Source organism: Papilio xuthus, unplaced genomic scaffold, assembly GCF_000836235.2.
Source record: "Papilio xuthus unplaced genomic scaffold, Pxut_1.1 DF827542.1, whole genome shotgun sequence".
Lineage (NCBI taxonomy): Eukaryota > Metazoa > Arthropoda > Insecta > Lepidoptera > Papilionidae > Papilio > Papilio xuthus.
The window spans coordinates 2,388,863-2,400,831 of NW_013531107.1; the positions used below are offsets into that span (position 1 = coordinate 2,388,863).

General features: G+C 31.7%; 1 protein-coding gene across 1 annotated transcript; it reads left to right on the top strand.

Annotated features, from left to right (window-relative positions):
• Positions 1 to 476: 476 nt before the first annotated feature.
• Positions 477 to 10,943, top strand: LOC106119158 (sodium-dependent nutrient amino acid transporter 1). Its single transcript, XM_013314053.1, has 14 exons — positions 477 to 680; positions 5,188 to 5,325; positions 6,280 to 6,544; positions 7,289 to 7,502; positions 7,685 to 7,728; positions 7,942 to 8,089; positions 8,242 to 8,320; positions 8,524 to 8,627; positions 8,723 to 8,909; positions 9,099 to 9,275; positions 9,495 to 9,594; positions 9,867 to 10,046; positions 10,211 to 10,305; positions 10,458 to 10,943. The coding sequence occupies exons 1-14, from the start codon at positions 678 to 680 to the stop codon at positions 10,629 to 10,631; spliced, it is 1,908 nt and encodes a 635-aa protein (XP_013169507.1). The 5' UTR covers positions 477 to 677; the 3' UTR covers positions 10,632 to 10,943.
• The last annotated feature ends 1,026 nt before the right edge of the window (positions 10,944 to 11,969 follow it).

Here is an 11,969-nt window from a genome sequence, read left to right on the forward strand (position 1 = left end):
GATGAATTTTTCCAGGTGACGTATCAATTATGTATTTAGTTAAAAATAAACTTACAGTACTCACTAACGTTTTTTCAAACCCACGGTTAGTGTTATTATTTTCCTGATGCAAACTTGCTTTGGTATCCTACGAATACCCTAAGAAAGTTTCTTCAAAATCTATCACGTGGGTGTGATATAAAGCATCTACAGTTGAGGAATAATACGTCATCATCAACCTGCCCTTATCCCTATCGAGGGTCGGCACAGTATGTACTATTCCTCCATACATCTCTATCAGCCGTCATATCCGAGTCTACCCCCTTCTTACGCATATCCTCTGATGATACAAACATACAAAATTGTTTTTTTTAACAGATTAATCAACTACACAATAATCTACAAAGTTACGTATAATTTTGATAAATAAGAAGTGTACTTAGTCAACTTTTTTATCATTTATTCGGTGATTGCAAACGGAGGTGCAGTGCACGGACGTTTTGCATTCGATAACTTTTGTATAAATTAATCGAAGACAAGAACAAATGCTTCACTCGCTTGCCGTTTTTGGCGCGAGTAGGAAGAACATCTTACAAATTATTTATAATATTTTCTCTATTAAATTAATTAGTATATAATTTTGTTAGTGTATTTCAAGTTAAGATTACTAGGATAAGAAGTTTAGGATTGTTGAAAACATGGTAAGTTTTTTTTTAGATTAAATAAAACGCAAATTGTTTGTTTACAAAATAATGAAGATAATATAAAAAACAAACAACAGTATCTGCATTATTAAAAAATAAAGTAGAATTTTAATTAAAAATTTAATGATATTTATAACTAACATAGTGGTTTTTGTCATTATTGGTGTAAATCATGTCGCCAAGTAAAGTTTAAAAAGTTAATATAACCTTTAACCTTCATAGTTTTTCTTGCCGTATATTATTATTTTTTATGTAAATTGCGATTGTTGATTGTTTCATATCTTAGTAGAATTTCAAGCTACGTCTTATTTTACTTTATCATTAATGATAATTAATGATAGTAGGTATGTGTATGTCAAAAGATGAAAAATCGATAATTTGTCGTATTGATTATTTCATGGTCATTTTATCATTGCTCTATATATTTGAGTCATTAACACAGTAAATTATCGGTAGATTTTTAAATCTTTGGTATGGATCTAAATTAATTGAAATTTACATATTGACTACGTTTTAATTAGTCATATCGCATAAAAACATCTAATTTGTACTTATCAGATTCTTAAAAATTAGATTTTTCTTATAACAATAACGAAATACCGCTGGGTAATAATGCTTGCGAATATATTGTACAAACTTATGTAAAAGACGCAATAGTAAGTTCAAATAAACGTGAAATTCGTATTATTTTATAATAACTGGTATATACAGTACTATAACAGTGGTAAAGCCCACTTTAAAATCTTCACACGAATTGGCCCGGTTCGCCCGGTGATACCACGACCACACAGAAGACAGGCGTGAAGTGGTAGCAATTCCGCGTTTCGTCTGAAAGTGTGCGTCCCGGAGGCCTAATTTTAGTCCTCTTTCCCTTCACACCCTTTTTGTTATAAGAAAAGGATGGGAAGTGAAAGTGGACTTTCCGGATGAGAGGTTGCATGGGAAGAGAAAATATTTTCTTTCTGTGCATCCTCTCCTTCGTCGATTAAAGGCAACGCATATGCAATTGCGTATGTCTATGGGCAACGGTCGCTTCGCTATTTCAGCGATTTCAAGTGGCCCCTCGCTCGTTTACCACCTTATTATATAAAAAAAATCATTAACCTGCCCTTGTAATAACTCTAGGCAAATTAGGTTAAAACAGTCCATTTCGCCCTTTACAAACAAACAAATACTCTTTATAATATTAATATAGATAACAGCGATAACGTCATCAATCTGATGACGAGTATTTTTTGTCAAGCTTCGTTTATTTGCTTTGTTATGATTAATTGTATTTTATATTAGATTAGCGGTCGCCCGCGAATCCGTCCCCGCGGAATTTAAAAAAAAATCATAATAAGTAGCCTATGTGTTAATCCAGACTATTTTCTACATTTATGCCAAATTTCATCGAGATCCGTTCAACCGTAACCTTCAAACAACTATCCATCCATCCATCCATCTTAACATTCACATTTATAATATAATATGGTTAAGAAGTAAAATGAGTAAGACTAGTAAGAAGTAAGAAGATTAAACTATAACAGAATATCAGATAGTAAATAATATAATAATAATGAAAAATAGTACTTTAAAATTGGCTTTCAAATTTAACGTTTGTCATCTCAATAATTACATTTTGTGTTTTATTATTAAATATATGAAAAGATCATTTAACTACATAATCTTCGGTAAATGGAGATAAGTAAAAAATATTATAGTATTTATACAACTTTGCATTATTGAAAGCTAAATAAATCGGAAATTCCACATGACAAGTATTTTATTAAGTGCATTATCCAAGGTTAAGGTTCTTTTGAATTAACATTTTACTTAATTCGCAAGTTTGTTTCCTTAAGTTGTGGCCTTAACTTAAACATCTTTATTTTGTTATTATATAACACTTTACTATATACAATAAATTTTTATTAAAAATTAGTTGATGAATAAAATAGATTCAGTTATCTATATATATAAAAGAAAGTCGTGTTAGTTACACTATTTATAACTCAAGAACGGCTTTACCGATATGCCTGAAAATTGATGAGGAGGTAGCTTAGAGCCAGGAGACGGACATTGGATACTATTTATTCTTTTTTTCGAATTTATTCCTTGAAGAGCTGCTTTTTATTTAACTTATCTATATATTAAGTTTTTTTATATATCCACGCGGACGGAGCGACAGCTAGTAATCAATAAATATAATTTTAGAATGAATTATTTACCTATTGTCAATAAAGTTTTTACCGACCTCAAAAAAATATATCGTAAAAGTTTAGCCGAAGAATGACTGACTATCACAAGGTTGTTAATAAAACAGTTTTTACCCTAATCAGTCATGATACTGCTTTGGAATTCTCTACAGATTAAATTGATAGGCAAATCTGAATGATTTATGATCATTACCTACATATCTTTGTTAGTCTAGGTATGTTCTGATAATTCATATCTATTACCTATAGAAGTGTGTAAATCAGCTCTGAACCGGTTTAAAGGTTCAGCTCACATACAACTTGAATCGTTGAGTTGCGGCTCAACAATTAGATTGTCAGTTCACGGCTCAATGCGATGTACTATAACTATACTAACCAGCGACGAGTCGCAGACCGACCAATCATAACTCTGTGCAGGTAGAAATTGAGTAGATCTGCGAGTCATTTCGCTAATTTTCTTTACATATGCAATGTGTCAATGATTGAACACCAATCAATCAATTTTAGTTGAGTTTCCCTGTAAGCTTCCATAGTCGAAACATCTGCTTACATATACAAATACATCGTTATGTCTGTTTGATTCAAAGAAAATGAGACATATGACATTGTAATTACAAGTTTTGAACTCACAGGAAACCGAGAATATGGATTGGCATTTTGTATGGGATACTTAGGTTACTTTCTAAGATTTCGCTTGATAAAATAAAAATACAACATTGATAGTCAATTTTTATTTGATTTAGATTAAAGAATTTGCGGTAGTTGATCTATTATATGTCTTTCAACTGTCTGATGACCGCCAGTACGCCGACTTAGGAAGTTATAGCATTAACAAATAAAGTGTTGGAACTTTTAATATTACTTGATTATTTTTTATAATAGGTACATATTGAAAAAGGCAAAATAATCTACTAAATAATAATAGTATTGAATAAACAGGATTACTTTAGGTATTCATTCATCACACTGGTATTGACAATTCAAATATATGAAGCAATGGTAATTAAATACGACCATGAAATAATCAATACATCAAATTATCGATTTTTCATCTATACACATACCTACTATTATCAATTATCATTAATGCCAAATAAAAAATAAAACGTAGTTTTAAAGTATATCTACTTTAAGATATAAAACCATGGCAATTTAATTAAAAAAGAATAATAGCTTCCTAAACAACAAGGGTATATGCAAGTTGTCTGAACTTAACTTGTTAACATGATTTACATATTAGAAGTAAATACCAATACAATAATTATAAGAACCTGTATGTTCGAAATAAAAATGATTAAATCCTTAATTAAAATAAGACTTTATTTTTAATAATACACATTTCCGTTGCTATTTAGTTATCTATATTAATTTGTATTCATTTTTCAAATTTTCCGTTCTACTCAATTATCTGACAAGATGACCTTTGCGTTATTTTTTAATCATCATGGATAAAGATACAGTGGGGCTTATCATATTCAGCCATATCGAAATTTAAATATGTATTCTAATAGAATATGTGAAATTTAACTTCCACTTAGTAACAACTGTTAAGTACGTTTTCTACAAGTTTTAGTGTTATTTTTCGCACATTGGTTTGCGCACTGTGCAGGTCCATAGTCTCTGTCTACACTCTTTGTTACCGGCGTGAGTTGTGCTGTCGTGGTAATAAATTGTGAATCTTTCTCTAAACTGTACCTCTTCGTATTCAAGGCAACGTAAATCTTCGAAACTTATATTGTATACTTGCGTCGCAACGTAGAACCGTCTACGTGAGTCTTATATTCGATCACTACAGCTACATAGCTACTAAATGTCAACTATATAGATTTACTCCGCTATCTTGAAAGTCACGGCGACGAAACGGAAGTACTAGTTTTCGCGCTGCGTGCCTATGGACGACGCTCGTCGCTGAGCGACTAAAATCGCCGTGTTTTGAAGATCAAAATTGCCTCGTGTACTAGGAGCCTAAAAAGTCGTTGTTTTGATGTACAAAAGTAATCAAATTGAAGGCAATGTTGTTGCTTGGAGCTTTATCATTTGGATTAATGCTATCAGTGCTAGCGTATTAACAATAATAACAAGTCCATAACACATGTTTATGTGTAAACAAACAATTTTGTTTTGAGGAAAATTTCTAACAATCTCTTCAGAATATATTATCAAGTTTAAAGAGTAACTAAATTAGATAGGTTTAGATAGTCGATCGACTATTTTTCTGTCCCGAAAAGTATATTTTTTAAACGTTGTGTCTAGGCTACTTATTTTACGAGTTAAAAAAAAATATGGTTAAAATGTGCTTATTATTGCAGAGTGAAGATCACATGAATAAGGGATTTGATCCCAGTCCTGAAACGTTGCCGCCAATAACAAACGGCTTTGACAAGAAGAATATGAGTGCGGTGCCTGATAAAATGAATAAACCGATAGAAGAAGGAAAAGAGAAAGTGGTGAGAGCAATTAGTTCTTATAACATAATCTGATATTGTACTTATTGGTTTGACCCCAGAACTGTACTGACTCTTTGTAATACATATCGTCATCCCTTACTTTATCTTTGACAAAACAGAGACAACTACAATCTTACTAATATTATAAATGCGAATGTTTGGATAGATAGATAGATGTTTGTTTGAAGGTATCTCCAGAACGCCTGTATAGATCTTGCTGAAATTGTGCATAGATGTAGAACATAGCCTGGATGAACACATAGGCTACTAATTATGTTTTTTTTTAATTCCGTGCGGACGGAGTCGCGGGCGATAGTTAGTATGTTATACGAAAAACAACAAATAATAATATTAAAATACAATCGGCTTAATGGACACCGATGCTAAAAGTATATAAAAGCAGATAAAGAACTGACGCAGAAAGTAATATAAAGTAAAGATTGTATTTGCATGATATTAATGATCCGTTAATCCTTTTGTAAAATTACCTCTTATTATTTTATCTGCAGGTTAAAATGAATAATCGGCCGATAATGAAATCCAAGATTAAGATTTTTTTCTATAAACAAAAGAATGTTAAACTATAGGCGCAATAGAACATACAAATAACTCGTAATATTTTTGAGGAAAAGTTTTTTTATAATTTCTATAATAACGAATTTTTGATTATTTTTAATAATATGCTCTCGAAGTCGCTAATGTATTTCCGTTTTCCTAAATCGTATAAAGCAGGTTTCAGTGTGAAAGAAAAAAATGATTGTTATTCATTAACCTACTATAACTACAATTCACATAGAAAATAAAAAAATAACGTAACAATATCTATGTCCTCCCTAAATTGGACTTCAATTTATTGTCTACATACCGTAACTAATATACTTAACATAACTGGAGCTAACAAAGTGGTGGTTATGATGAATTTTAAAACAAATAAAATGAAGCTATTTCTTTTAGGACGAGGAAGATGATCAACCGGAGAGAGCGATGTGGGGTAACCAGCTGGAGTTTCTCATGTCTTGTATCGCGACTTCAGTGGGCTTGGGCAATGTGTGGCGGTTTCCGTTCGTCGCATATCAAAACGGCGGCGGAGCTTTCCTTATTCCCTACATCATTGTTCTCATCCTGATTGGCAAACCAATGTACTATCTAGAGGGTGTGCTAGGACAGTTCAGCTCGAGAAATTCTATCAAAGTTTGGTCCATGACGCCAGCTATGAAAGGTATTGTTTTGTGTTTAATTTTCTTAATCATTATATTTTCTTATCCCCCCTCTATGCTGGTATGCTGCATCAGCTTTTCGTCCTCTAGAACGATCATTTCTCACTTCAGTCCTTTTCTTATGTCAGCTCAAAGTTCCATAGGTCAGCCTATACCGATGTACCCCTTTTTGTATATAATTTAAAAACAAAAACGAATACTAACAAAGTGTCATATTTGATAAACTGAATACAATTTCCTGGGGCAATGAACTAATCCGTGTCAATAATTGGATAAGGAGTACTAATGGAAGGTCTCTTCCAAGGATTTTAAGATTCGTTTAATACCAAATGACATTAAGTGTAAATTTCCACTTGTATTAAAATATACCTATTTGATTAGATTGTTTATGTGAACAGGAAATAGACTAATTGAATAAATGATTACAATAATAACTATAGATCAATTATCATTATAACATATTATTACCAGATCAATATTTTAAAGAATTTTATCATTAAATACGATTAATGCATGTTTACAACATCGATTAAGTTTGAATAGCCCAAAGAAACAACACTTAGACATTATGATAAAAATTAAATTTTCATAAGTATACGATACGAATGGTTTATTTTTTGTTTGATTTATTCTTCTTTTTCTCTTGTGCTTAAATATTGACTTAATATTGTATATGAGCCTAGGTGACGTTAGATTAAGTTAATCAATAAAACGCGCAGTTATTAAGATTTCTATAAATGTTTTAGGTACCGGATACGCTCAAGCACTAGGATGCGGATACATTCTGTCGTACTATGTGTCCATCATAGCTCTGTGTTTATACTATCTATCAATGAGTTTCCAATCTACCCTACCTTGGGCCATCTGTGCCCCGGAATGGTTGAACTGCGTGCCATCGGAATTGACAGAGAATGTCGTTCTAACGGAACATTCGACAAGCAGCGCTGAATTATACTTTGTGTAAGTCGAAAGAATTTTGTTGTTTTCGTAAGTTGTCATTGCCGTAACAAGTGTTAAACATCTTATCTCAGCCTTTCTAAGGAGAATAAATATGGCAACATGTTTTATATGTGTTAGATAGTGGAGTAAACTAACTCGAACATGTTTTAATTGAGATATTAAAATAATTTATCAAATTTCAGAAAAACTGTACTTCAACAAAGTGACGGAATTGAAGGTGGACTTGGTTAGTATGTTTTAAATTTATAAGAAGACAAATGTAATACTTAATAAGCAATAAAGCCTCCTTGACATTCTTTTTATCTTTTGTGTGTTACACGAATATTGTGACAAAATAATCGACTAAACAAGTGTAACCGTATTGGTAACTAAGGGCTCATGGTAGTTAATAATTTTCTTTAATTTCCACATTTTATAAAACAATGCGTTAAATGTCCAGGTGCTCCTATATGGTACTTGACGCTATGCCTCCTTGCATCGTGGGTCATCATCTTTCTAATCGTGGCTCGCGGAGTGAAGAGCTCAGGCAAGGCTTCCTACTTCCTCGCTCTCTTCCCTTACGTCGTTATGATCATTCTTCTCATCAGGTTTGTTATTAATAAATGCCACATTTAGAGTTTTTAATTGCATACTTAGCGTTGCTTTTAGTAAAGTTTAAGTAACCCTTAAACTACTAAAAATGAAGAAAAAATATTTTAGACCTTATTTCGTTTTAATAATGTTTGCTATAACATTTCAGTACCTCAATCCTTCCCGGAGCCGGCGATGGTATATTGTTCTTCGTAACACCACAATGGGATAAGCTTCTTGAGCTCGACGTAAGTCATAAGTTATAATTATAATACTGATAATATATTTATACAAATTAAGTAGCTGTAAAAAGTGGAATGTACGTACTTTTGTTAAAAGCCCGTGTGCCTCAAAATTAATGCTCCCCTTCCAACTTTTGCCCGGCGTACAATTTTTAATTCAAATAATTAAATACTATGGGTGAGAATTAAGTTTGGCTGTATATTTCCAGGTATGGTACTCAGCGGTGACTCAAGTATTCTTCTCGCTATCTGTGTGCACCGGAGCTATCATTATGTTCTCTTCTTACAACGGATTCAGACAAAATGTATACAGGTATATCATACATTAAGCCTTTTATGCGTATACTACGACTATTTTCTCTTTACGCATAGTTTGAAATTATAAAAATATTATAATTTATATTCCAGAGACGCTATGATTGTCACAACCCTGGACACATTCACTAGCTTACTCTCGGGTATAACAATTTTCGGTATCCTTGGCAACCTGGCGTACGTACTAAAGCAAGAAGTGAAGGACGTGGTCGGCACGGCAGGCACGGGTCTAGCGTTCATATCGTATCCTGATGCTATTGCTAAAACTTTCCAGCCACAGGTTAGAATCACACTAATAAAAAAAAATTATCTAACTGCGTAAACTGTACAATTGATTTCGAGTCTGAGTTACTCTTAATTGATGATTTTTAATGTTTGTTAGAAACTATCTTTGTAAATGCCTACAATAAACTTTGTAAGTATTAAGAATTATTTATAAAAGTTACTTATAAAAGTTTCATCTTTACAGTTGTTCTCTGTGCTGTTCTTCCTGATGATGACGGTGTTGGGCGTAGGGTCCGCAGTGGCTCTCTTGTCGACCATCAACACGGTGTTGCTCGACTCCTTCCCAAGGGTTCCCACCATCATTATGTCAGCCTTCAGTTGCTCCGCTGGTTTCCTTGTCGGTCTCGTCTATGTTACACCGGTCCGTAGTTTTTTATTTATTAAATCACATCATAAGTTATTTTTCTATAACATTAATAACACCACTTCATAAAGTCGAAGAAAATTAAGTATTAAGCTAACAATAATGAAGATGGAAATACGTTCATAAAATGTTATTAAAATCTTTAGACCTGGTTGACCACCGTCATATTATGAAAAATGCCTCAATTCAAATATTTTGTACTATTTTTGTTAACAGGGTGGTCAGTACATCTTGGAAATGGTCGACCATTACGGTGGCACATTCCTCATTTTGTTCTGTGCAATTGCTGAAGTTATCGGCGTCTTCTGGTTCTATGGTAATTATATTATAGCAACGCTTACGATATTCATTACAAGGGAGCATTGTAATAATGATAAAAGTTTAGGATAAAATTAAATAGTTTTCCGTTCATCTTATCATCACTAGAATGCTTTAATTTCTGCCCGTAACATATGTATGCTCTAAATTATTCGGTATAATTAATTATTTTACATTCACAAATTAAAAAAAAACCAAACCTTAAATATTTGGAAAATCGTCATTCAAATAATTTTATGATAGTAGTAACACATATTTTTATATTTCCAGGTCTTGAAAACTTATGTCTAGATATTGAGTTCATGTTGGGCATCAAGACATCTGTGTATTGGAGATTCTGCTGGGGTCTAATTACACCCGCAATGATGATAGTCGTATTCGTATACGCGCTGGCGACGAGCAACGAACTGGTGTTTGGTACTGATTACTACTATCCCGTTGCTGGAACAGGTACGCGTGTTCTTTTCAATATATCTCTCTACCTTTATAGATACGATAATTTAGTTATCTAATGATTTTCACACAATAACTGTTTACTTAATTTCGGTGAAAGATAGAAATGAAATATAGTTTTTATATTACATAATGCTTAATACGATATATTATACTTTCAGTTTCTGGTTACCTCATGCTGTTTGTCGGCGTCGCTTTCGTTCCTATCGGTATAATCGCAGTTATGTACAAGAACAGGACTGGAAATTTCTACGAAGTGAGTTGAATTCAAACACATACTATGAATTTAATTTATATCCTAACTAATACGAGGGTAATGTTTTTCTCTGTGTATTTCAGTTGGCAAACCACGGTTAGGTTCAATTGATTTTAATTTATTTTTGTTCAATAATAATATTTTATTTATAGACATTGAAACAATCGTTCCGTCCCAAATCAACGTGGGGTCCTCGGTCTACAATAACCCGCAACGAATGGACCCTGTACAAGAAAGACGCGATGGCGGAGCGCGAGAAGCTACAAGTCAGCTGGCCCACACATATTTGGCTCAGTCTCTCGAAAGGCTATCAAAGAAGGCTCTAGTTCATTTAATATAAGCCTAATTTTAAGACGTGATAGTTTAAGTATTGAAAGGGCATTTTTCTGTTAATATTAATCAATGATTATTATTAAAATATGAAGGTTATATAAGGCTAGAAATAAATTATTGACGATATATAATTAAAAAAATCACTGGCTTCAATTATTGTGTTTTAACAAAAAAAAAGTCCCTTTCATACGAAGTTATAGTTAAGTATTATAATATTTATATGTGAATGAATCTGTTTGTTATACGTAATTCAAGAGTTAAGGTAATTGTACAGTATCGTTTAATTATTTAAAAGACATATTTTTCATAATTCATTGTAAATTTAATTTATTTCACTTTTTTTATGGTCTACTCATGTTGCAATTTTTTTTACAAATCGCTATTTAAAATAAATAAACAAAATGCTAATTATATTATATTAAACATAAACTAACTTTTGTCCTTACATTACAATAAATTGCAATTTTAAAATTCAAAACTTAATCAATCCAATAAATCGTTTCTAATAACGACTTTTTTAACTTTTGCCAATGTAACAATTATTAAATTGTAATTTACAAAATTATAAGTTGTTTTGTTTCATGTTATGAAACAAAACTGTTGTTTTACTCGTTTTAAAACAAGATAAAATTATTCTGTATGTTTATTTCTTGTTAGATTAAAATAAAATCACGTTATAAATATTTTAAAGAATTCCTACTTCTATCACAAAGGAATAAGAAGAAATATTGTATAAAGTGTAAAATAAAGTTTTTTTACGATTAAATTACATACGTTTCATTTCATCGCTGATAATTCCTTCATTTTCCAAAAAAACTTGGAACAAAAGTAATCCATAAACATCCACGTCGAAGAAATTGATGATAAAAATATGAAACAAAATACTGTCTTGTTACGAATTAGTTTGTCGCTGAAGGAATTAAGAGTTCAATAACGTTAATAAGAGCTATTATAATTAGCATTTTGTCCAAATTCATTCGTAACCAAGGCTTGGGTTACAGCATTATTATTTACCATTCGTGTGAACCTCCGAAGGCAACTTGTCCTTCTTTTGAGAGATCAAGAAAACTTAATTTACTAAAGAAAATTACCTTCACAAAACTGAATTATAGTTAAATATGAAAGACGTTACAAATACCTACTTGTTTTATTATTTCTAATAGGTATTTTAAAGTATACCAAGCATTTTCCTTAATCAGGGCAAATGTGTTTTATTGTTACCCGAGTTATTGATATATTTAATCAAGAATAATAAATACAAGCCAAATTACTTCATAAACAGGTGAAGATAGAAACATGATAAATTTTTGTAATCTTAAACTTTTTATCTG